General features: G+C 45.6%; 2 protein-coding genes and 4 non-coding genes across 7 annotated transcripts; 4 read left to right on the top strand and 2 right to left on the bottom strand.

Annotated features, from left to right (window-relative positions):
* Positions 1-2,304: 2,304 nt before the first annotated feature.
* LOC129656606 (low affinity immunoglobulin gamma Fc region receptor II-like) lies at positions 2,305-10,897 on the top strand. Of its 2 annotated transcripts, XM_055587301.1 has the most exons (5): positions 2,305-2,580; positions 4,452-4,472; positions 5,654-5,911; positions 7,562-7,828; positions 8,911-10,897. In XM_055587301.1, exons 1-5 carry the CDS (start codon positions 2,469-2,471, stop codon positions 9,087-9,089), a joined length of 837 nt encoding a protein of 278 aa, XP_055443276.1. In that variant the 5' UTR covers positions 2,305-2,468; the 3' UTR covers positions 9,090-10,897. The 2 variants fall into 2 exon arrangements, with proteins under 2 accessions (XP_055443276.1, XP_055443275.1); XM_055587300.1 differs by lacking the exon at positions 8,911-10,897 and having other exon boundaries at positions 2,323-2,580; positions 5,657-5,911; positions 7,562-7,947.
* Positions 10,898-12,393: 1,496 nt separating this feature from the next.
* On the bottom strand, positions 12,394-12,464 carry TRNAG-GCC (transfer RNA glycine (anticodon GCC)). Its single transcript has one exon. It is a non-coding gene; the product is annotated as a tRNA-Gly (tRNA).
* Positions 12,465-13,069: 605 nt separating this feature from the next.
* HSPA6 (heat shock protein family A (Hsp70) member 6) lies at positions 13,070-16,255 on the top strand. The gene has a single exon (XM_055587299.1). The coding sequence runs from the start codon at positions 13,147-13,149 to the stop codon at positions 15,076-15,078; it is 1,932 nt and encodes a 643-aa protein (XP_055443274.1). The 5' UTR covers positions 13,070-13,146; the 3' UTR covers positions 15,079-16,255.
* Positions 16,256-21,070: 4,815 nt separating this feature from the next.
* Positions 21,071-21,153, bottom strand: TRNAL-CAG (transfer RNA leucine (anticodon CAG)). Its single transcript has one exon. It is a non-coding gene; the product is annotated as a tRNA-Leu (tRNA).
* A 648-nt stretch (positions 21,154-21,801) lies between these two features.
* Positions 21,802-21,873, top strand: TRNAG-UCC (transfer RNA glycine (anticodon UCC)). The gene has a single exon. It is a non-coding gene; the product is annotated as a tRNA-Gly (tRNA).
* Positions 21,874-22,762: 889 nt separating this feature from the next.
* TRNAD-GUC (transfer RNA aspartic acid (anticodon GUC)) lies at positions 22,763-22,834 on the top strand. The gene has a single exon. It is a non-coding gene; the product is annotated as a tRNA-Asp (tRNA).
* Positions 22,835-26,364: the final 3,530 nt, after the last annotated feature.

Here is a 26,364-nt window from a genome sequence, read left to right as displayed (position 1 = left end):
AATTCCCTGTGGAACACAGCAGATCCCTGTTGGCCATTCATTCCAAAAATAGCAGTGAGTACACATCAGTCCCCAAACTCCACAGCTCTCCCTCCGATCCACCCTTTCCCCACTAACCCCATAACCATAAGTTCTCTAGTCTGTGAGTCTGTTTCTCTTTTGTAAATAAGTTCATTTTTTTTTTTTAGATTCTGCATATAAGTGATATCATATGATACGTGTCCTTATCTGACTTACTTCACTCAATATGACAATTTCTAGGATCATCCATGTTGCTACAAATGGCATTATTTCATCCCTTTTCATGGCTGAATACTACTCTAATGTATATATGCACCATTTCTTTGTCTATTCCTCTGATAATAGACATTTAGTTTCTTTTCCTGTTCTGTCAACAGTGCTGCAGTCAACACTGGGGTGCATATATCTTTTGGAATTATGGTTTTCTCTGGATATATATAAGCCTAGGAATGGGGTTGCAGGATCATATGATAACTCTATTTTTAGTTTCTTTCCTTTTTTGTTTGACTGCTCTGGGTCTTCCTCGTTGTGCATGGGCTTTCTCTGGTTACCGCGAGTGGGGGCTACTCTCTAACTGCAGTGCATGGGCCTCTCACCGCAGTGCCTTCTCCACGTGCAAAGCATGGGCACGAGGGCACGTGGGCTTCAGCAGCTGTGGTCCACAGGCTTAGTTGTGCCACAGAATGTGGAATCTTCCCGAACCAGGAATCAAACCCGTGTTTACTCCATTAGCAGGCGGATCCTTAAGCCCTGGACCACCAAGTTGTTCCTAAATTAGCTTTTAAAGTGTTGATGTCAGCTCACTGGAGCCTTGTCACTGGTTAAGGAAACTTATTCACCTAAGAATCAGATAAGGGCTGGAGGTAGATTGGGAGTGGGAGGTGGGGTGGAGTGGGGCCAGTGGTAAAGCCTTAGCCAATGGGGCCAAGGGGTAGTTGAGGTTTCTGAAGACCACAGAGTGTAAAAACAGGTTTTACAGTATCATGTTCTTGAATATTACAGCTTGTTTCCTGAGAAAGCATTTGGGAGAGAGGCCCCAGCAGAGGGCCCCGAGAGAGGTCCCAGAGCATCTTCTGTTCTGGGGATGTTGAGGGTGAGCAAACGGTGACAAGGATGATGACAGAAAGCAAAAAAGGGGAACTGGTGTTGACTGGATACCCACAATGCACCAAGGATGGTGCTAGCACACAAATTATCTTTTAATTTTCAAAAACCTTGAGTGCAGTGGTTCTCAGCCAGGGGCAATGTTGCCCCCAAAAGCAGATTTGTCAAAGTCTAGAGACATTTCTATTTTCACAATTAGGGGATGCCACTTGGCATCTAGTGGGTAGAGGTCAGGGATGTTGCTGCTGCTGCTGCTAAGTCACTTCAGTCGTGTCCGACTCTGTGTGACCCCATAGACGGCAGCCCACCAGGCTCCCCCGCCCCTGGGATTCTCCAGGAAAGAACACTGGAGTGGGTTGCCATTTCCTTCTCCAATGCATGAGTGAAAAGTGAAAGGGAAGTCACTCAGTCATGTCCGACTCTACTAAACACCCTATAATGTATGGGACAGGTCCTAACATGGAGAATTATTTGGCCCCAAATGTCAATAGTACTGAGGCTGAGAAATCCTGTTTGAAGGATAGATACATTAATCTTCATTTATACAGATAAGGAATCTGTAGTTCTGAGAAGCTACCTGTCATTCAAAATTAGACTAATACAGCTCCAAAGCCCTGCTCTTTCACCATGCCATGATGATAGGAACAGTGATGGGAATGAGGGTGAGAAAGATAAAGAACCAGGGTACTAGTTGCTGCTCAGAAGATATTTGTTGGAGGGATAAGTACAAGAAAGACAAAGGGTGATAAAAAATGGGAATGATCATTCTATTGCCACCCTGACACACTTCTCTGTCCTTGTTCCACAATCCAAAACAGAGTCTGGATTATGATAATAAAGGCAATCAAATGATGGGGAAAGGTGGTCTCAAGCCCCTCTGCTCAGTCTCAGGAGGAGTCTGACGTCAGTGTCTGCACCTCTAAATGGATCTAGAAGATGGGGAGTCCCCTGGCACACTCTCCTCCATCGCCTTTTCCAAACAGACAGAGATAGACAGGGAGTTCTGAGCTGAGTAGGAGTGACCATTCCCCTCCTCCTCCCTGGGGCTGAGCCCAGCTGTGGCCCCAGAGGACGAGGAGAATTTGTTTCCCAGTTTCTACATTTTCTGTGAATTTGGAGTGGGACTGAGCCAGATTCATTCTGGGAAGCCCTGAATCTTCTGGGAGGGAACTCCCTAGATGAAAGAGGGTGGAAGGGGAGGAGACAATGATAAAGCAACACTTCTTTTCACTTCCTCATTTGGACTCCAGAATTTGCCCTCTGGGTGGAATCTATCAGGCCTCAAGAGAAGCCCGTGCCTGCCGTGCTGGGCTATCAGAGCAACCTGCTCACTCCAGGAGGTGATGGGGATCCCCTCATTCCTAGCCTTCCCTGCTGCCTGGAGGAACCGAGCTCACTGCACGCCCTGGCATCCTTGGGGCCACATGCTACTGTGGACAGCTCTGCTCTTCCTGGGTGAGTCGGGGGCGCAGCAGGGACAGTGGACCAGGACCATGGGCAGGTGGGCTTCTCTAAGTCAGCTGCTGCCTCCTGGGTTGTTGCAGAAATAGGAGGTGGTAGCACAGGTTGCAGCTGGGTGGGGTGAACACTGCTGGGCACCGCTTTCTCTGCACCACTAACCTCTCTACCGCCAGGGGCAAGGAGGAGGGCTGCAGTGGGCAGCACATCAGGAAAGTCAGGAGGGTGAAGGCAGGCTGATGAAAATCACATTCTGACGACCTTGCTGGCCTTGGGAAATGATGAAATTGGCTGAAGTAGGGCTTTTTAAACATTTTGCCCAATGACACTGGGCACTAAGGTCCCTGGTAATCTGCCACCTCCCACAGCTGAGCCAGCCCTGAGGACTGTCCAGTGACCTAGACTTGAAGGACTGATGATGGCCAAGGTGTTCACCTTCCTTAGAAATGTATGTTTCACTGGGACGAAATCTTAGGCCAGAGGGCCGATGCTGTCTTAAGCAATAAGAGGTGTGAGGGAGCGATAAAAACTGCCTTGGGGAGCAGAGGCCATCCTCTGTGCCTGCCACTTTAGGCAGCAGGGCCTATTCTCTTTCTGTGAAAGGAGAGTCCCCCGGGGGGAAGCGCACGAGAGTCTGGGTTATTCAGGGATGGAGATCAGAAAATATGTTAGCCAGGCAACTCCAGCAGCATCAGTTGTGGGGACCAGAGACATCAGGAATGCCTCCTTGCACTGCAAGCATGAAGAGAGGAAAAGATCAGTATCACTACCCAGAGCATCAGAGCAAATGGACTCAGCTGTCAGAACTGCAGTTTAGTGTCTTTCTGAATACGGTGACAGTAAATTTATGAAGATATCAGTCTGGCCCCTGTGTGGTAATTTTGTTAACGCAGCTGAACAAGTTAAGGCATGAACAACACAGGTGAACGAAATGCAGACATGATGTTAAAGGACCTCAAGAGACTCACGAGAGAGGGAAGGGGATTTGCAAGGGAGAGGGTAACAGGCAGGAAGGCTAGGGGCCCCCACATGAAGGACTGGCTGCAAGTATCAGACACTTTTTTATTCTCTCTTAAACGGCAGGAGGAAACTACAAGTGTCAGATTTTATTCCCCTTCTCTATACAAAATTAAAAGGAGGTGTCCCTTAAAATTCTGTGTTGCCATGACGACACTGGGTTCCACCTAAACTTAACTTTTCTCAAACCTTGAGCTAACCAATGCGTTTTTCTCAGGGAAATGTTTTTCTTAAGCTATGTTAATGAACTATGTATTTACCTTGGACTCTGTCTTTCTTCAAGTCGGTTTAGCCTAACACTCAGAGCCCATAAGAGCTCAACAGACCAGTGTTTTCCCAATGGAAATGTTCTCTTAAGCTATGTTAATGAGACTATGTATTTGTTTGGAAATCTCCCTTTCTTCAAGATTCATGTCAATCATTTTATGGCCTGGGATGACTCACCTTGTGCCAATGTTACCTCAAAATGTACGTTCTGAATAAGGGGCCTGGTACCACTCTCTGAGTTTTGAGACATTTCCTTCCTCTAATTAGCAGCCTGCTGATAGGAATATAACTTCTTGTTAAAAACTAGCAAGGCAGCACTCTTTCTGCCCCCTTCTGATGTCTATGTCAGAAGACCAGTCTAAGGAGTGGCCTTCTCTATCTCTTTTATACTTTAATAAAACTTTATTACACAAAAGCTCTGAGCAATCATGCCTTGTCACTGGCCTGGATTGAATTCCCTCCTCCAGAGGCCAAGAGTCCTGGCGTCTTTCACATCTCGTCAACAACCTTTCACAATGTGATTATTTGTAATGATGAATCATCATATCCAAACACCAGGCTGATCTTCGCTTTCTCTCTTGCAGCTCCTGTTCCTGGGAAACCTGGTAAGTGCTCCACCACATCCCCTCTCTCCCCCAGCCACCCGCTCTCTCTGCTCCCTGCACCCTGTCTGGAGGAACTCTGGAGGCACCAGCAACCCAAGATTGAGGTAGAGCCAGGAAAGAGGAATTGTGCCCACAAGAAGCCCTGCACCCCCTTCTCCTTCCTGCTTCCCTTCCACTGAAGCCAGGGATGGGCAGCCAAGGGACACAGATGCCTCAGCTCTCCTGCTTCTGTTATGATGAGACCTCACAGATTCTGTCATAGAAAATAACTGTCCTCTGTCTCAATTGCTTCCTCTTTCCAAACGAAACCACGAGCCCAAGCCATGCAGAATCACATGATCTGCTTAGATTATCCCCATGGGTTGATAAATTGTCCATTTTTCATGTATCTGAAGGCTTCAGGGCCTGTTCCCTTGGACAGAAAGAGGAGGCCATATTACTGGCTGCAGCTGGGTGGGGTGAACACTGCTGGGCACTGCTTTCTCAGCACCACTAACCTCTCCACCACCCAGGACTGGTAGGGGGTGGGGCTCTCCTGGGTCACTGAATCCAAGGCTCCTAGACTGGCCTTCTGGCCTTTCTCACTCTTTCTTATTCTCCTGAGGCCATAGAGATTCATCTGTGCTTTGGTGTCAGGACAGGTCTATTCTAAAGCATAAGGAATGAAACAGGTCAGAAGAGAAATGTGACCTCTGATTCTCAGCCTGGCACCTCCACCAGGTGGCCCCACTTTGTCTTCATCCAGCTGGGAAGACAGTTTATCCACTAGTGTCCAAATGCCTCAGTTTATGAGGGTGGGGGAAGTGATTCCCCAAAGGGTGTATGTGTAGTGTGTGTGTGTCTGTGAGTGTGAGTTCGAGAGAGAAAGAAATAGAGACAGAGAGAAGGAACTGGGCAGAGCTCCTTGGGTGAGTGTACTTGTGCTTCCCGACTGTTTGCTTGCCCCCCCTCCCATTTCCCTGCCCCTCATCCTCTCCTCCCTGAGAGAACATGGGTTCCTGGGGGCCCCTGTGTGGCTACATGAGTTGGAGGAATTGCCTTCAGGTGCAGACCTGTTCTGGGTTGGGTTCTTCTATTGATCTCCACAGCATGGCCACAGTTTTCCATCATCTGAGATTTGGGGTCTGCTTAGGCCCTTGGGGTCCCTTTTCCTTATGCTGCCTCCTCTCTCTGCCCCTCAGCAGATCTCCCAAAAGCTGTGGTGAGCATCCAGCCTGCGTGGATCAATGTGCTCAGGGAGGATCACGTGACGCTGATGTGCCAGGGGACCAGCTTCTATGCAGGCAACCTCACCACGTGGTTCCACAACGGGAGCTCCATCCACACCCAGAAGCAGCCCAGCTACAGCTTTAGGGCCGGCAGCAATGACAGCGGATCCTACAGGTGCCAGAGGGAGCAGACCAGCCTCAGCGACCCTGTGCATCTGGATGTGATTTCTGGTCAGTGGAGGAGGCCCTGGAGAGTCTGGGAGAACAAGGAGAGATGAAATCTGCTTCCATGGCAGAGGTTTTTAGGAAAGGGCAGTTGCCTACTTACTGGAAAGCACGGCTGTGAGTTATTTGAAGTGGTTTCGGTCCACTCATTTTCCTTTTCAACCCACCTCCTCGGCTTAGTATGAGTGGTGAGGTGGAAGTTCCTAAGAGATTTCTCAGAATATGTTGGGCTCTTTTGTCTTGGTGCTGATTGAGCAAGAAGGTGACCAGGCCACCAACAGGCATCTGGGTGTGGGAGAAGCAGAAGAAAATCTCTAATTTATAGAAAGCTTCCCATTTTTATGGCAGGGTCAAATGCACAGACACAGCACAACTGAATCCTGCTGCTGCTGCTGCTAAGTCACTTCAGTCGTGTCCAACTCTGTGCAACCCCATAGATGGCAGCCTACTAGGCTCCGCCGTCCCTGGGATTCTCCAGGCAAGAACACTGGAGTGGGTTGCCATTTCCTTAGCCCTGGGAATTACTAGCCATCTAAACATGATGATTTCATTCACCTTTGAGCCTCAGTTTCCTCACTTGCTAGTGGAGATACCACTGCCTCCCACATGAGGTCCTGGTGAGAATCAGCATTTCCCTAATCCCTGTCCGCTGTCTGTGCAACTGAGGTGAAACTCGTGTCTTTTAAATTTCTATTTATTTATTCATCTACGGCTGCTCTGTCTTCGTTGCTCTGTGTGGGCTAGTGTCTAGTTGAGGTGCCTGGGCTTCTTAGTGAGGTGGCTTCCATAAATACAACTTGGTTGGTGTAATGATTTGCTGAGGGGTCTAAGTGTGGTTGACTGGCACACGTGTGACTGTTGTCATTTTTTCTTATCTCCCTGCTCCCTTCCAAGGTATCTGCTGTTTCCTACCCTTTCTTTCCAATTTCAACTCTGCTCTGTCCTATAACTTCAGGAAAAAAGTCGGTGTGGGCTGAGATTAGGATTAGAAATAGCTACCTAAGCCTCTATTCCCTACGGAGCAAAGAAATTAAATATTTTTCCGCAGCAAAAAAATGAAATTTTGGGGAAAAAATACACAGCCGGCTAATGGACCACCCATGTCACTGCTGCCTTGAGACAAAGTCCCCACTGAATTCCACGTTTACTAACATGCACCAAGTAAACCAGTATTTGTTGGATGCCCATGACTCTCCCCAAGGACACAGGTCTCTGCTTGTCCCCCTCACATGCTGTCTCTTCTCTCAGACTGGCTTCTCCCCCACCTCCCTCTTCCTCGGGGAAGGGACTGCACTCCGGGTCCCCTGTATCCTCCTGCAGAGGCCTCTTGGGCCAGACAGGGCTGTAGCTGAGTCTCCCAGGACGGGAACGAGAAGACAAGCATATCTGAACACCTACTGTGTGCCAGCAACTACTGTAGACAGCGCAGCTAATGGTACTATTGTGACTAGTTCCGCATAGAAGAAACTGAGGCCCAGAAGAAGTATTTACCCAGGATCACAGGGTGCATACACGAAGGAGCCAGAATTAGAGACCAGGGGTGTGTGATTCTATATTTAAACTACTCCCCACACATACTGGCCCCTGGAGGGATGGTCTGGGTCTCAGATCTGAGTCAAGACCTTCTGGGTCCTGCGGTCCCTTTGTGTCTTTCAGACTGGCTGCTGCTCCAGACCCCCAGCCTCGTGTTCCAGGAAGGGGAGCCCATCGTGTTGAGGTGCCACAGCTGGAGAAACCAGCCTCTGAATAAGATCACATTCTACCAGGATGGGAAATCCAAGACATTTTCCTATCTGCGCTCCAACTTCTCTATCCCACGTGCCAACCTCAGTCATAGCGGCCAGTACCACTGCACAGCATTTCTCGGGAAGACGGGACACTCGTCACAGCCAGTGAACATCACTGTCCAAGATGGGAATGAAGGTTGTTCAAGGAGATGTACACCTTGGAAAGATGGGTAGTGAGGGGATTACTAATCTTCTGGACTCCAGAATGTTTGTTTTCCTGGGAGCGCCTGTTTAACATAAACAGGAACCCTGAAAGTCCTAGCTTGGCCTGATGGTTGTGTGAATGTGAAGCCGTGTTCCAGGTCATTTCTCAGGGATTATAGAAATGGGTGTCATTCATTTAGTGTTTTAACTCTCAGGGGACAAAATCCACCTTTTCATCCTCCATATCCAACTCCCAGACCTTGCCACTTTCCCTCTTTTGCATCTCATTCAAACCACTCTATCACATGTCTCTCCTGGCGTCTAACGCTTGCTGTGTTTCCCTACTGAGCCTCTCACCCTAGGATTGACTCTTAGCTTTCTGCAGCCATGTTGGCATGAGAACCTCTCTCTACACACAAAGAACTAGACTTCTGCCTGTTCTTGAGAAACTGTACATTGTGGAATCCATATTATGTCCTTTCAGATGGTATCACAGATTATTTATGCCAGCCTGATGTTCATTAGTGAGTACCCAGCCCTAGGTTCAGAGGAGGTGGTGAGTGAAGATGTGTTGATGTCATCTGTGTATTCCCAAGTTCAATGTTGCCCAAAGGCTGTTCCCCAATCACATAACTCTTTGAGAGCCCTTTCAGAATGAAAGGTTCTGTGGTCAAATTAATGCAGAACACACTACGTATTCTTTTCCTCTCTTATATTCATAATGCACACCAAAGGCTTCAAGAAGCCCTGTCTCAAAGAAAACTTTTAAATTAAGTCTGGTAAGGCATTTGCTAAACTCAGGTAACCACAGAACCCTTCTTCTTCTATAACTTTTCTTAATGTTCTGCAGAACAGATGTGTTTGAGGTCATCCTTTGGGAAATGCCGATCCAGCACTTTATTTGGGAAGGCAGACAGATGAAGCGATTCACTGAAGACTTCCTGGGGTAGCTGTCTGCTCCTGGCCTTGGCTTGGGTTGCTTTGCAAAGACTCCTCAGTAGGGACATGACTGTTTGTTCCAAATTTCTGTCTTAACAACTGTCATTTTTCCTATTCCTCTGCCTCTCCGATTAGGTCCAGCAGTTCCACTCATCTTTTCACCTTGGTATCAAATCACTTTCTGCCTGGTGATGGGACTCCTTTTGGCAGTGGATACAGGCCTGTATTTTTCAGTGCAGAGAGACCTTCAAAGCTCCATGGGAGACGGGAAGAATAACAAAGTCAGATGGAGCCAAGACCCTCAGGACAAATGACCCTTTATTTCATGGTGTAACAGCAGTAGTGGCAGCAGCTCTTCAGTCCATAACTTTCCTCTTCCCTGGCCTCACTTTGACAATAACCTGGGCTAAGGAGCCTCCAGGGAAAGAAAAGACCTGTGATCTCCAGATCAAGTAGAAGGTAACAGGCCCTGCCGCTGCTGCTGCCAAGTCACTTCAGTTGTGTCCGACTCTGTGTGACCCCATAGACGGCTGCCCACCAGGCTCCCCCGTCCCTGGGATACTCCAGGAAAGAACACTGGAGTGGGTTGCCATTTCCTTCTCCAATGCATGAAAGTGAAAAGTGAAAGTGAAGTCGCTCAGTCGTGTCCGACCCTCAGCGACCCCATGGACTGCAGCATACCAGGCTCCTCCATCCCTCCCTTCACTGATTTCCCAAAGGCTAAGGCACAGTCCCCACCCATCCAGCTCTACATGGACTCACAGCAAATGTGTTCTCCCAGCTCCTCGCTAGAGGCTCCTCAAATATATGAAGCCTCAGTAAATCCTGGTGCTTCTTTCAAAGTAAATCCAACAATCTTCCCACTTCTCACAGGCTGCAGATGGGCTCGCGGGGGCCGGGGCTGCCTGGAGGGATGGCACAGCCCCAGGAGGGAGGTGGACATGGCAGCATCTTGATCCAAGCCACCATCCTCTCTTACTTGGATTACTGCAACAGCCTCCTGCCTGGTCTTCCTGCACACAACCATGTCACCCAACAGTCTATTCTCACAACAGCCAATGTGTTGTATCTGTCACTTCTTTTCTGAAAGCTATGTAATAGCTTCCCCCTTGCATTTAGAGTAATAGCTAAAGCCTTTGCAATGTTCTACGAGGTACTACATGATCTTGCTCCTCAATGCCTCTCTGACCTCATTTATTGCTGTTTTGCTTCCTTGGACACTTCAATTATACTTCTGCTACAGGTTTATGTTATTTCCCCTTTCTGAAATGTTCTTACAGATATCCACATCATGCTTCTTCATGGTCTTTACTCAAATATCACCTCATTAGTGAGGTCTCCTTGGTCATTCAACCTAACCTCACTCCTCCACCACCTCCTAATCCTGCTCTCCTGCTTTATTTTCCCCCATTGTTCTCATCTCCATCTGAATATGTTCAGTTGTTTATTGCTGTATTTTTTCCCCCATGTATGTATCACCAACTGACTACTCCCTCTCTCATTAAAACATGCTCCAGGAGATCTGGGCCTTTCTTTTGTTCACTACTATATACTTAAGAGTCAAGGTCAGGGTCTGGCACATGATAAGACCCTCAATACATATTTATGGAATCAGTAAGTTCTTCAGCATTCAAAATCAGACACTTTTAAAAAAAGTACATCTACTCCATCTTACCAGAAGCAGAAGTCCAATTCAGTACTACTGAACACCCTATTAGATACTACCCAAAATATCCCACTAGTACATGCATTTCAGCTTTGAATGTTATCTGTCTAAACTCATTTTTTACTTTCACCCATCACATCTTGTAAAGTAGTGTATTAGTTGGACCTACTGCCCTCTAATTGAATTGACTTTCTAATCCTGTACAGTAGCCGTGGAAAGCATACTAAAAAGAGAGTTGAACAACTTGGATTTGTGTTTCATTTCTACCATTTGCTAGGTGCTTTGTCTTGAAGAATTCATTTAACTACTCTATGAATTAGATTCTTCTTCTGTGAAATAGTGATATCTTTATCTCCCTCCCCAGGGATATCATGTGAGGTTAAAGTGTAACAACATACATGGAAGCATAATGTCTTTGGAACATAGTAGATGTTTAATAAATGCTTATGGAATCTGATGTCTTCAGAGCACACTATTTGGCTGGCACTTTCCCTTTAAATAGATAATATTGCTTTTACTATAGTAACTGGGGGGAAAAAAAAAGCATAAGAAGGTCTAAGTTGGAGTAGGGACGAAATCAAAGGTAGAACTGTGGGTGAGTTATATTTCTGGGGCTAGTCACATTGGAAAAAAAAAATGGGGATAACCCTGTTTGACTAGCTCTAGCCAGTATATTAAGCTCATATGCTGTAAAAATACAATCTTAGTGGCATAAATCATCAAAGGTTTATTTCTCACTCATTTTCTGCTATATACGTGGAAGACTTCCTAAGGAAGCTCTCTCTCATGGGATGGCTCAGGTTTATACTATACTTTGATTTTAACACCAACTACCACACATTGCCAAGGAAGGCAAAGAGAACAGTAACAATTAGGACAGTAATTAAATGCACTCTGTCCAAAAGTAACATACGCATACTTAAATTTCATTAATCGAAACAAGTTGTACGACCTGACCTCAAGAGGCATGCAATTGCAATCCTTTTTTGAGGCTGAAAAGAGGAGACTCATACATATTTTTAAGCATCATCGATATCTAGCACACTAAGGCTCCTTACTGGACTGTTGTTAAGGGTTAAAATGAATGAAGTATATGTGGCACCCTAGGATAGACACAGCAGATCACTCCTCTTTTTCTTATCAACAGAAGCTTGAATTTTTCAGATATAGAGCAGGTACATAGTTTAGGGGAAACAGGAATCCTCTTTTGCTCCTGGATGAAATCAGAGACTTCTACAGCTATAGAACGTCTTAGAAAAGATGAAGTTCAATCTCCTCATTTTAAAGCTGAGAAAGCAATGAACCAGATGGTTGAAATGATTTGTTCAAGGATGTACAAGTAGTTGGTGTCACAGATCTGTACATACTGTAACTGGACTGCACTGTATAATTTGTTCTACAGCTTGTTTTAGAAGCTGTAGGACTCTTGGAACTTGTAACTCTTGGGGGTAGATGTGCAGGGCTTTTGAGGCTGCTGAGGGCTGGGAGAGAAAGTTGGAGCAGCTTGGACAAGGTAGTCCCTGAACTACAGGGCACAGACCCCAGGCCAGGCCACATCTTTCTTTCTGAAGTGAGCACCCTTTTTTGCAGGGCCTTGCCTAAAATATCCTGACTTTTGACACACAGGCCTGGCCAGCCTAAACACTGAGAGAGAATGAATTTAAAGCTGACAGCTTCTCTCCCTCTTGGGTTATAAAAATAGGTTCCTTCTTTTTGAGGATGTATAGTTACTCTAGAACAACCTTTATGGAAAAAGAATCTAAAAAAAAGAATGGATATATGTAAATGTAAAAGTGATTCACTTTGTTGTACAGCAGCAGAAACATTTAAAAACAACTACACTCAAATAGAATTTTTTTTTTTTTTAATGAAGATCCACTTTAGAAGTTGAATTAAAGAAAAAAACAGAAAAAAAAGTTAAAATGCGGGTACCCTGAAAGAAAAGAGCAGGCTGCATTGGCCGGGAATCGAACCCGGGCCTCCCGCGTGGCAGGCGAGAATTCTACCACTGAACCACCAATGCTACTTCCGTAACAAAGGCTCGCAACACTGTCTCTTACCATCATCTCTGACCCTAGGTCCACCCCATAACAGAAATCTGACCACTCCTCTCAGCCACAATTTTGAAAACACAGCCTTCATGTTTCAAGACTAAAATAATAAAACTTTAAACCTCTGTCCTTGAAGCCATGGCTCTAATGCTTTCGGTTTTTCTAGAGCCGCTGGACTCAAAACCGCCCTCTTCAACCAACCAGAGGGAGAACAAGTTTTCACCTTACCATTCTTCTGTCCCAACCGCTCGCCCTTAGAACAAGCCGGGAGAAGCTGGAACTTTCTCTGTAACTCTGAGTCAGACGCTGGTGGGGCCGCCGCTCCCTGCACGGCCCGATCCGCTCGAACCTTCTCCCAGAGTCAGCGCAGCGCCTCCTGGGCTGAGTCAGCCGGAGCGGGCAGGCCGGGCGGCTCTGGGCTCGCCGCGAAGGCGCTAGAAGTTTCGCGGGGGCGGCGGCAGCGGGAGGAGGCGGGTCTCCCGCAACTGAATAAAAAGCTCGTGGAGCCGGAGCCGAGCAGATCCTAGCTGGGCAGGCAGGAGAGCGGCGCCGCTGCGCACACCTACACGGCTGAGCAGCACCAACTTTCGCAGGTTCGTGCATCCATCCGACTCTGTATCGCACTCGTCGCAGGGAGCGGGAGAAACCACAACCATGTCCGCCGCGAGGGAGCTGGCCATAGGCATCGACCTGGGCACCACGTACTCGTGCGTGGGCGTGTTCCAGCACGGCCGGGTGGAGATCCTCGCCAACGACCAGGGCAACCGCACCACCCCCAGCTACGTGGCCTTCTCAGACACCGAGCGGCTGGTGGGCGACGCGGCCAAGAGCCAGGCGGCCCTGAACCCGCACAACACCGTGTTCGACGTCAAGCGACTGATCGGGCGCAGGTTCACAGACCCCACTGTGCAGTCGGACATGAAGCACTGGCCCTTCCAGGTGGTGAGCGAGGGCGGCAAGCCGAAGGTGCGCGTGTCCTACCGCGGGGAGGACAAGGCGTTCTACCCCGAGGAGATCTCGTCCATGGTGCTGAGCAAGATGAAGGAGACGGCGGAGGCGTACCTGGGCCAGCCCGTGAAGCACGCTGTAATCACGGTGCCTGCCTACTTCAACGACTCGCAGCGTCAGGCCACTAAGGACGCGGGTGCCATCGCGGGGCTCAACGTCCTGAGGATCATCAACGAGCCCACGGCAGCTGCCATCGCCTACGGCCTGGACCGGCTGGGCGCCGGAGAGCGCAACGTGCTCATTTTCGACCTGGGTGGGGGCACCTTCGACGTGTCGGTCCTCACCATCGACGCTGGTGTCTTTGAGGTGAAGGCCACGGCTGGAGACACTCACCTGGGTGGAGAGGACTTCGACAACCGGCTGGTGAACCACTTCATGGAGGAGTTCCGGCGGAAGCATGGGAAGGATTTGAGCAGGAACAAGCGGGCCCTGCGCAGGCTCCGCACGGCCTGCGAGCGCGCCAAGCGCACCCTGTCGTCCAGTACCCAGGCCACTCTGGAGATCGATTCCCTGTTTGAGGGTGTAGACTTCTACACTTCTATCACTCGAGCCCGCTTTGAAGAACTGTGCTCGGACCTCTTCCGCAGCACCCTGGAGCCGGTGGAGAAGGCCTTGCGGGATGCCAAGCTGGGCAAGGCCCAGATCCATGACATTGTCCTGGTGGGTGGCTCTACCCGAATCCCCAAGGTACAGAAGCTCCTGCAGGACTTCTTCAATGGCAGGGAGCTGAACAAAAGCATCAACCCGGATGAAGCTGTGGCTTATGGGGCTGCTGTGCAGGCAGCCGTGTTGATGGGGGACACGTGTGAGAAGGTGCAAGATCTGCTGCTGCTGGATGTGGCTCCCCTGTCCCTAGGGCTGGAGACAGCTGGTGGGGTGATGACTACACTGATCCAGAGGAATGCCACTATCCCAACCAAGCAGACCCAGACTTTCACCACCTATTCAGACAACCAGCCTGGGGTCCTGATTCAGGTGTACGAGGGTGAGAGGGCCATGACCAGGGACAACAACCTGCTAGGGCGCTTTGAGCTCAGCGGCATCCCTCCTGCCCCACGTGGAGTCCCCCAGATCGAGGTGACCTTCGACATTGACGCCAATGGCATCCTGAGTGTGACAGCCACTGACAGGAGCACAGGCAAAGCTAACAAGATCACCATCACCAATGACAAGGGCCGGCTGAGCAAGGAGGAGGTGGAGAGGATGGTTCGTGAGGCTGAGCAGTACAAGGCTGAGGATGAGGCCCAGAGAGACAGGGTGGCTGCCAAAAACTCTCTGGAGGCCTATGTCTTCCATGTGAAGAGCTCCTTGCAAGAGGAGAGGCTTAGAGATAAGATTCCTGAAGAGGACAGGCACAAAGTACAAGACAAGTGTCAGGAAGTCCTTGCTTGGCTGGAGCACAACCAGTTAGCAGACAAAGAGGAATATGAGCATCAAAAGAGGGAGCTGGAGCAGATCTGTTGCCCCATCTTCTCCAGGCTCTATGGGGGGCCTGGTGTCCCTGTGGGCAGCAGTTGTGGAGCTCAAGCCCGACATGGAGCCCCTAGTACTGGCCCTGTCATTGAGGAGGTCGATTAAATGGCCCCTCTGGACGGGTCAGCTGAGATTGTAAGGGCTGGGTTTGTGGACTTTCTAGACTTTCTACTGTGATCCTGCCTAACTTCAGGGGTAGGAATGGAGGAGAATCTTACCCTCTACAGAGAACTTTTTTTTTTTTTTTTTGGTCAGTATGTTTTATTACTGAGGTATTTGTCATTTGACTTATAAAAAATCTTCTACATCAAAAAAGCAGAAGTAATCATTATGAACATTTGTGTGACACTTTAATATTGCTTTTACCTACATTTAATGTATTTTGTTACTTGCATGTATGGATTTGTTATATGAAATAATAAAGCTAAATAAACTTTTAGAATTTCTTAGTTTTCTTTCTATCCAATTAAGTAGACGAAGGGGCAGGGCTTTCAGAAGCAGAAATATTGGGGTGGGTTTTGAAGGAGGGATGGGAAGAAAATTCATGAGGCTATGTGCATAATTTCTATAAGGGAAAGCAAGAGGACAAGTTTGAGGAAGGCACACTGAAATAGTATTGAAGTGTGAGGAGAGAGAGGAGAGAATTGTGATATTGTGTTGAAAGAGAGAGGGAGGTGGAGTTGGTAAAGCAGAGAATGAAGAGAAACAAGTTTTGGCAAGACCCTAAAATAAAAATTCTGTATTGGGAGCTTAGTTCAGTTTGTCAGTCTGTGTGCCCTGATACACGGACAAAAAGTTTATATGCTGATTATTTGCCTCTCATAATGTGACCTTATTGTTCTTTTAGCAAACAGACTCCAAGTCCTGGATTCTGGGGAATAGTATTTGTTAGATTAAGAGAGTAAGTCTAGTGGTATAATTAAAGGTATTATTGATCTTATCTGTGTGAGAGAAATTGCATGGTCTCATCTGCTTTGTGCTGATGGGCCCTAGGATGATGACGATGATGATGATAACAATGGCAACTGTGTAGTAAAACGGCTGTACCGGAACCAGACAGGTGTTCCTTTATCTACTCTGCAAGTTAAACTCCAAGCTTCAGTTTTCCCTTCTGTTTAATGGGGATGATGATCAAATAGTATCTCAGATGTGTTATTGAGGGTACAATTAAGTAAGTATGTGAGGAGTGAAGAATGTTAGGCTAGGCATCTAGTATTGAGCAACAAATATTCACTATTACTAATTATTACTAATTGATTGTCAACTATGTACAATCTAATCATCACAGCAACATAACAGTGTATTATCTCTTTTGAAAGTGAGGATCCAGAGGCTAAAAGAGGTTAAACAATTTACTCAATGTCCACATCTATTAAGTCAGGGAAAGTGGGTAGTGGGGAGAGTTGGAATTAAGAACTATGTCCTGCCTGCTTCTACATTCTGTGCACTGTTAACTCGCAAACAGACCATTAAAAAAAAGAAAGATTTCCCCCAGATGTTGTGAAATTGTACATATTATTCCTTTAGAACACAGTTGGACACGGAGCCCTGAGAGAAAAAGTATATTTTATTGTATCTTTGCATTATTCATTAAGTGAATATGTGCTTTTTATAGCAAGTGACTGAACCAGGGGAGTATCCTCAGGCTCAACTTTGCTGCCAGTTAAATGACATAAGAGAAGGATAAGTTTGTGTAAGTTAGTTCCCAATCAGCCCAAAGACTAATTTTTATCTCAGAAATGAAGGTGGCCTTGGTTAGAGGAATGCTACATTATATTTAGCTAAGGGTGATCTCTTGCAGGTTGAGAGGAGATTGCAGTAACAACCCACCTGTAGTCTGGTTGTCAGCTCACATTTTAAACTGCTTTTTCCTGCACCTGGCCCAAGTCTTTTGTGACTTGTTTTACATTGAAAGAACCTGCAAAAAAGAGATGATATCACACACATATTCTGTATTACACTTCCCCTTTCCTGAACGTCCTTCCCACTTCCCACATTGACCACCGCAACCTGTTTGTAACTTCTCAAGCAGAATGATGGCACCTACGTTTGGGTAGTTTCCTCACATTTCAACAATCTCTCTCTAAACAGACACAGGTTATAAGAAGGAGAATTCCATCATGCTTAGTTGTGAAAACACTTCAGATCTCATTTGGATGGTATCTATTTTTCTACAGAGAGATTTAAACAAACTAACCACTTCATTACCAAAGAACGGCAATGCCAAAGAATGCTCAAACTACCGCACAATTGCATTCATCTCACACGCTAGTAAAGTAATGCTCAAAATTCTCCAAGCCAGGCTTCAGCAATATGTGAACCATGAACTTCCAGATGTTCAAGCTGGTTTTAGAGAAGGCAGAGGAACCAGAGATCAAATCGCCAACATCACTGGATCATCAAAAAAACAAGAGAGTTCCAGAAAAACATCTATTTCTCCTTTATTGACTATGCCAAAGCCTTTGACTGTGTGGATCACAATAAACTGTTGGAAAGAGATGGGAATACCAGACCATCTGACCTGTCTCTTGAGAAACCTGTATGCAGGTCAGGAAGAAACAGTTAGAACTGGACATGGAACAACAGACTGGTTCCAAATAGGAAAAGGAGTACGTCAAGGCTGTATATTGTCACCCTGCTTATTTAACTTCTATGCAGAGTACATCATGAGAAACGCTGGACTGGAAGAAGCACAAGCTGGAATCAAGATTGCCGGGAGAAATATCAATAACCTCAGATATGCAGACGACACCACCCTTATGGCAGAAAGTGAAGAGGAACTCAAAAGCCTCTTGATGAAAGTGAAAGAGAAGAGTGAAAAAGTTGGCTTAAAGCTCAACATTCAGAAAATGAAGATCATGGCATCTGGTCCCATCACTTCATGGGAAATAGATGGGGAAACAGTGGAAACAGTGTCAGACTTTATTTTTGGGGGCTCCAAAATCACTGCAGATGGTGATTGCAGCCATGAAATTAAAAGACGCTTACTCCTTAGAAGGAGAGTTATGACCAACCTAGATAGCATATTGAAAGGCAGAGACATTACTTTGCCAACAAAGGTCAGTCTAGTCAAGGCTATGGTTTTTCCTGTGGTCATGTATGGATGTGAGAGTTGGACTGTGAAGAAGGCTGAGCGCCGAAGAATTGATACTTCTGAACTGTGGTGTTGGAGAAGACTCTTGAGCGTCCCTTGGCCTGCAAGGAGATCCAACCAGTCCATCCTAAAGAAGATCAGTCCTGGGTGTTCATTGGAAGGACTGATGTTGAAGCTGAAACTCCAATACTTTGGCCACCTCATGCGAAGAGTTGACTCATTGGAAAAGACCCTGATGCTGGGAGGGATTGGGGGCAGAAGGAGAAGGGGACGACAGAGGATGAGATGACTGGATGATATCACCAACTCGATGGACATGAGTTTGGGTAAACTCCGGGAGTTGGTGATGGACAGGGAGGCCTGGTGTGCTGGGATTCATGGGGTCGCAGAGTCGGACACGACTGAGCGACTGAACTGAACTGAACTGAACTACTTCATCTACTTCTGAATGACTGTTGCTGGTGCTTTAGATACTTTGGGGATTATTTCCTGTTAATGGGCTTCCCTGGTGGCTCAGAGTTAAAGAATCCCCCTGCAATGCAGGAGATGCAGTTTGATCCCTGGGTTGGAGGACAGCATGGTATTTAAATGTCATTGTATTGTGTATATATAGTCTTAGTTTGATTACTGTAATCACAACTTTTGTGATTACAATATTAATTTGTTTCCCAAAATATTGAAACAAAATACATTGCATTATCAAAAGAATCAAAATTTCCTTCAACCCTTCCAATGAAAAATCAGCAGTTTGGGGAACTCCCTGGTGGTCCAGTAGTTAGGACTCTATACTTCCACTGCCTTGCCTGGGTTTCTGTCCGTGGTAGGGGGAGTTAAGATCCCACAAGCCTCGTGGTGGTGGTGGGGGCAGAACAAGAATAATAGCAGTTCCTTGCCCCCACTCCCAACTGCTACTATTCCTAACAGGTAACCACTGTTAAGTTTTTTGTTGTTGTTGTTAAGACCTTTTTATTTTGCAACAATTTAGACTGACAGAGAGTTGTAAAGATACTATAGAAAGTCACTGTATATCCTTCATCCACCTTCTCTTAATGGTAAGGTCTTACATGGAGCCTTGGAGCAATTAAGCCCAAGCTCTGCAACTACTGAGCCCACGTGCCACGACTACCCACGCCTGCATGCTCTAGGGCCCTTGAGCCACAACTAATGAGTCCCCGTGCTGCAACTATTGAAGCTGGAGCACATAGATCCTCTGCTCTGCAGGGAGAAGCCCAGCTAGAGAATAGTCTGCCACTCTGCAACGACAGAAAGCCCACGTTCAGCAATGCAGTCTCAGCATGGCCAAAAATGAATGAATGAATAAATAAAGAAATAAATAAAGCAGTGTCCCCCCAAATTTCACATTTTGATAAGTACTGGTTAGGTATTTGGCAGAAAGTACATGCAAGTCGCTCAGTCGTGTCTGACTCTTTGTGACCCCATAGACTGACTGACTATACAGTCCATGAAATTCTCCAGGCCAGAATACTGGAGTGGGTAGCCTTTCCCTTCTCCAGGGGATCTTCCCAACTCAGGGATCCAACCCAGGTGGATTCTTTACCAGCTGAGCTACCAAGGGAAGCAGATTGTCGCCCAATTTGGGTTTGTCAGACTTCTCATGATTAGAGTGGGGGTTTGGGGGCAGTATATCACAGGGTGAAGTGCCCATCTTATTGCATTATATCAGGAGGTATGTGATACCAATGTGACTAAACTCTGGTGATCTTAATCTTGATCATGTGGTTAAGGCTCAGCTTTGTTATTTTTTCCCTGTCTCTCTTATGGATGTGTGTCTCTCTTATGAATACACTCTTACCTTGTTTAGTTTAGACACAGTATCTAATTTAGCTTTTTGTCTCTGTTTTAAGCAGACTGGCATACTGCAAGTACTCAAATGATACAGAGTAAAAGGTGGAAAGGGAAAGGATATTCCAAGTTAAAGATCTAAATTAGATAGACCAGTGCTTTCAAACGTTAATATGCCTGAGAATCATTTGAGAATCTTATAAAATGTGGATTCAATAAATCAGAGGTGCAGCCTGAGATTTGTATTTCTAATAAGCTCCTACGTCATCTCACTCAATCCTCACAACAATTCTGTCTCCATTTTACAACAAGCAAACTAATGCTCAGAGAAGTCAAATACATTTCCCAAGGTTATAGTCTAGTAAATAACAAGGAATGTAAACTTTCACTAACCAACCTAAAGATCCTTCCATCTTCATGCTTATGAACCTCACACATTCAGCCTCTTCGGATTGACAGTTCTCTCTTCTGCAAAGGACAACATTTTTCTATAACCAGTTCCTCTCAAATGAGAAAGTGGCTTTTCTAGGTCTTGAAGAAAAAGTTCTTGAAACAACTCCATGCGTTTATTTTCCCTTTCTATTACTTTTCCCTGGGTTTGGTATGTTGATTTCTTTCCCTGGTTTTTGGTGGTACAGCAAGCCTTTTGGATAAAAATTGGTGGTGGGAGCAGTTTGGCAAGATGGTGGGGAATCAGAGTCTCACCAAAGCTTGACACTACAATCTTGAGCACAAAAAGACTCGGGTCAATTGCAATTTAAGAGATCTGGATTGAGGGCTTTTCTCCATGAGGTGAATAAGCACTGAGAAACTGGAGTCTAAAGGAAAAAAAAAAAAAAAAATTGTAACTAGGGATAGATCTAAATTGGAGAAGGAATTGGCAACCCACTCCAGTATTCTTGCCTGGAGAATTTCGTGGACACAGGAGCCTGGTGGGCTACAGTCTATGGGGTCGCAAAGAGGCAGACACGACTGAACGACTTAACACACAGCACATACATAGAACCAAATAGATTCAGTTTTATATTTAAAGCGAAGCACATTCTTCATATGTAGATACGGAGCATTAAAAAGTGTTGATAAAAAAAGCGTTGATTAAAGAATAAAGTATTGATTAATCAATAGTCGTTTCTCCACGAATTCAATCCTACTTGTTCATTGGAAACAAATAAGAAAGGCCCGAAGAAAATAATCCGCTGTTGTCAGAAGTGGGATTCGAACCCACGCCTCCAGGGGAGACTGCGACCTGAACGCAGCGCCTTAGACCGCTCGGCCATCCTGACACACGGAAATAAGCTTTCTTATTTTCTTCTAAGACTGTCAAAAAGTGCTGTAGCATGGTTAGTTTCTCATTTTAAATTAAACCACAACTCCTCCCTGGACTTCTTCGCAAAATAGGGAAAATAAAACTGTTTCTGACTCTTATTTCTTACGTTATTACCATCCTAAATTGCAAAGATCCATTTCTCCAGTGTCCCTCTCGCTCCTTCTCTCCGGAGACCTAGCCACACCAGAGTGGACTCCCTTGTTGGCTGCTCTCCCTCGGCCCTTTCGCTTCAAATCGCCCTTAATGAATGCAACACCCTGTGGATCTAGTCCTGGGGCGGCGCCAAGCGGCGGAGCAGGGAGTTCGGATGACAGAAGGCGGGGACGTGGGTAAGAAAATACTCTGCCAAGCGAGGCATTGGCTTTCCCTCCTGGCTTCTCGCTGTTCCGTCCTTCCAGCTCCAGGCCCCTGGTGGTCTCTGCGTTTCAGGCCCTAGTCCTTAGTTGGGGGGGCCGATTAAGAGGAGTAAGAACGGGGTCCATCCTCGCTTAGAAAAGATTCTGTGTATTTTGGGGTTTCAGACACAGAACAGTACTAAAAAACATTTGCAGATTCATAGTCTCTATTACTCTTATACATGTAATTCGAAGAGTTTGTTAAGCAGGCGTTGGTGGTATAGTGGTGAGCATAGCTGCCTTCCAAGCAGTTGACCCGGGTTCGATTCCCGGCCAACGCAGGGAATCTTTTCCCTCTTTCACGCTAACTAAATTAAGAGAGAGAAGCAGAGCGTGGGATGTATTTTGCAGTTTAAAGCCTGAGCGAAACTGAGAACTGAAACTAGAACTGCAGCCGTACCTCACTTTCTCCCTCGACCTCATTCTCTGCCCAGCTACATTTTGGTGGGATTCGAATCTGAAGAGTTTCTTTTCTCTCTTACCTTCCCTCCTGCCTTCCATTTTAAACTTTCAACTCTTGAGAAATCTTTGGGATCTTCCGGATGTCCTGTCTGAAACTGAGCTTCAGAAAGGGGTCATGGTTTTATATTTCCAACACTGATACGGTAGCTACAAAGCTGTTGGCCACTTGAAACTGGCGAATGTGTCTGAGGAACTGCATGTCAAAGTCTAGTTAATTGTAATTAATTAATTGAAATAAATTGATGTAAAAAGTTAAACAGATACTCCATTTACCTATTGCAGAACGTTAAAGTACGTTACGAACAACTTGGTACGTTATGAATCCACTTGAATTTCAGTTGTGAATGTCATGAGATCTAAATATTAGTCATTTTTTTCCAATGAAAATTTAACGTCTGAGTTTAAATGTGGTATCTGTAAATGAAAAATACTTACCAGCTTGAAAATTATGTAAAAAAATCTAGTTCTTATTTCGAAATTTTGGGTTAAATCACATCTATTATTAAAAATATCACCTGTTTCTTGCTTTTTAAGTTGGCTATTAGAAAGTTTAAATTACACGTAGAGCTCCCATTATGTTTCAATTGCAATGTGACAGACTAGACACAGTAAAGAGACAAGTTGAATAACAGCCGTTTTTCAAGGAATGACGATGGCAGTTTAGAAGTAACTTCCTAGTGAGCAATTTTATATACGTAATCGTCGTTTTCCTCGTTAGTATAGTGGTGAGTATCCCCGCCTGTCACGCGGGAGACCGGGGTTCGATTCCCCGACGGGGAGACGGAAAAGTCAGTTTTGTTTTGTCCTCCCACTGCCAAAACAAAGACAAAACAACTTTCGGAGAAGGCAATGGCACCCTACTCCAGTACTCTTGCCTGGAAAATCCCATGGATAGAGGAGCCTGGTAGGCTGCAGTCCATGAGGTCTCGAAGAGTCGGACACGACTGAGTGACTTCACTTTCACTTTTCACTTTCACGCACTGGAGAAGGAAATGGCAACCCACTCCAGTGTTCTTGCCTGGAGAATTCCAGGGACAGAGGAGCCTGGTAGGAGGCCGTCTATGGGGTCGCAGAGTCGGACACGACTGAAGCGACTTAGCAGCAGCAGCAGCAGCAGCAAGCAATTTTAGGCTCTTTCCAAGAGTACTTCTCTTTCATGCAAATTTCTTGGATCCTGGGCAAGAGTACCAGTTGCTGCGGTTACTTGGACCCCCGGTTCTGCGTTAAATGCATCGAATCATTAATCCTGCAATCAAGTTTCCACCTCCTCTGCAGTTAAGTGGGCCATCCCTATTGTTTTCCTGCCGTACACTTGAATCCCATCCCAGGATTCAGGCTCCGCCTTAAACCCTGTACTCCAGATTTCCACCTTTTTTCCTTCTTCTTTTCTCCTGCGTCGACGATTCACTAAGCTCTCATTTGCCCCCTTCCTTCGTATTGCTATTCAGTAGGGGCCAACCTACGTTCTCAAGCCCACATTCTTTGCACTGCCATACTACACGAAAGAATGCAATTTATGAAACAAACCTCTCCTCTACAACGGATGATGAGGAATAAACCAAGATTTTATGTCTAAACTGGCTTACAAAGAAATGAGTCACTGGTTTGACAGTCAGAAGGCCTATTGTTTGCTTACTTATCACCAAAAACGGTTGACTTGTTTGCAAGTCATTTAACTTTTCTGGGCTGCAGTTTCTTTATAAGGGAGAGGAACAAAAGTACAGTTTTTGAGACGCTTTGCAAGGCTAGAGTCCTTTGAAGTAGTGCCTTGTGTGAGCACCTGGTAGATAGTATATGCTCGTTTTTTCCCAAAGGATAGTATTTTTCCTGAATATAAGGGTAATATAGAGTCCTCACAGAAAATATGGAGAATAAGCCACTCACAAAGAAATAAAAGGCACGCATATTTCCATCATCCAGAAAATCTCTATTAATATTTTGCTGTATGCTTTATCTCTTTGGCATTTTTAATTGCAAGGTTAGAATCATACTGTACACATTTTTAAAGCTACTTGAATGTTTACTTAAACATGTGAATATTTCTATATTCATTAAGTACTAGTCTAAAACATTGGTTTAATGACTTCATTGTTATACTATATGGCTACATCATAATTTCTTTAGAAAGTCTCCTATTTTTGAGTATTTATGTCATTTCCAGTGTTTTTTCCTCCTCTGGTGGGGCGGCTCTTAAAATCTCTGCTCAGTATTCTTTTAGACTTCCAGCTGTTATTTTCCCCCGGCCTCCCTCGAATCAGTACATAGCAGGTACTGCTGCTGCTGCTGCTGCTGCTGCTAAGTCGCTTCAGTCGTGTCCGATTCTGTGCGACCCCAGAGACGGAAGCCCACCAGGCTGCCCCCTCCCTGGGATTTTCCAGGCAGGAACACTGGAGTGGGTTGCCATTTTCTTCTCCAATGCGTGAAAGTGAAAAGTGAAAGTGAAGACGCTCAGTCGTGTCCGACTCTTAGTGACCCCATGGTCTGCAGCCCACCAGGCTCCTCCGTCCATGGGATTTTCCAGGCAAGAGTGCTGGAGTGGGGTGCCATTGCCTTCTTCAATAGCAGGTACTAGGGTGATCCAAAGATATGAAATGTGATTCATTTGCAGATTGTTTTTCCCTGATGATGCTCCCTGCTTTCTGAAATTTATTCCTTCAATTTCCAGTCAGTCTGGGAGCTCTAAACTGTACCTTGATGCGTGAGGTATAAGGTTGGTTTTCAGCACGTTCATATGCCTGACTATGTCTGATTGGTGAGTGCTCTCAAAATGAAGATATGAAGAATGAAGAATGCTCACCCATTGTGGTTCCTTCTTCCAAGGCTTGAATCCTCTTTATTTTCTATCTAATTTAATTGCTCTTCAGATATTTGATAATATACACACAAATAATGACCCTGGAGGAGGGCATGGCAACCCAGGTACTCCAGAATTCTTGTCTGGAGAATCCCGTGGACAGAGGAGCCGGGTGGGCTACAGTCCATAAGGTCACAAAGAATTGCATAAAGTTTGCAAAGAAATGACAGAAATGACTCAGCACACATGCACGCACACAAGTAGTGAAGCTTATAAAAACCAAAGGAATAATAAATATAAAATCCAAAATAAGACTCCTTATTGGGAAGAAGAAAAATAGAGGAACATTGGAGGCTTCTTCTGCTTCATTCTTTTTTTTTAATTTAAATTTATTTATTTTAATTAGAGGCTAATTACTTTACAATATTATATTGGTTTTTCTGTTTCATTCTTAAGCAGGGTATTGATATACAAGGATTTAAAATTTACATAACTGGCATCAGGTGGCACGTATTCTTTTGCAACTAGTATTTTTTCCATTAAATATTAGTTTTATGGGATTCATTTATGTTGAAACACAGAGCTAGGAATGTGTTTAGCTAGGAATATTCTGAAGATTTAAAACATTTATAAGAATATGTATTTCAAAAATTCTCTATTATTTTTTATGTATGTAGATAAACGTGTTTTTGTATCTTATAAAACTGATCTCTGGGTAATGTCAGGGCAAATACTATGTTAAATCTTTCTATTCATCTCCAAATTAGCTGATTTTTAATAATTGTTGGCTCTATTTTATACAGCTGTCACTAGCCAAATGATGCTTCTACCTGAACCCTGGTTTCAGATCATTTCAGTCGCTGAGTCATGTCCAACTCTTTGGGACCCCATGAATCGCAGCATACCAGGCCTCCCTGTCCATCACCAACTCCAGGAGTCTACCCAAACCCATGTCCATTGAGTCGGTGATGCCATCCAGACATCTCATCCTCTGTCGTCCCCTTCTCCTCCTGCCCCCAATCCTTCCCAGCATTAGGGTCTTTTCCAATGAGTCAACTCTTCGCATGAGGTGGCCAAAGTACTGGAGTTTCAGCTTCAACATCAATCCTTCCAATGAACACCCAGGACTGATCTCCTTTAGGATGGACTGGTTGGATCTTCTTGGAGTCCAAGGGACTCTCAAGAGTCTTCTCCAACACCACAGTTCAAAAGCATCAATTCTTCAGCACTCAGCTTTCTTTATAGTCCAACTCTCATATCCATACATGACCACAGGAAAAACCATAGCCTTGACTAGACCGACCTTTGTTGGCAAAGTAATGTCTCTGCTTTTCAATATGCTATGTAGGTTGGTCATAACTTTCCTTCCAAGGAGTAAGCGTCTTTTAATTTCACGGCTGCAGTCACCATCTGCAGTGATTTGGAGCCCAGAAAAATAAAGTCTGACGCTGTCTCCACTGTTTCCCCATCTATTTCCCATGAAGTGATGGGACCAGATGCCATGATCTTCGTTTTC

Source organism: Bubalus kerabau, chromosome 6 (assembly GCF_029407905.1).
Source record: "Bubalus kerabau isolate K-KA32 ecotype Philippines breed swamp buffalo chromosome 6, PCC_UOA_SB_1v2, whole genome shotgun sequence".
NCBI classification, from domain to species: Eukaryota; Metazoa; Chordata; class Mammalia; order Artiodactyla; family Bovidae; genus Bubalus; species Bubalus kerabau.
Note: the sequence above shows the minus strand (reverse complement) of the source record. Positions and strands in the feature narration are given on the sequence as shown.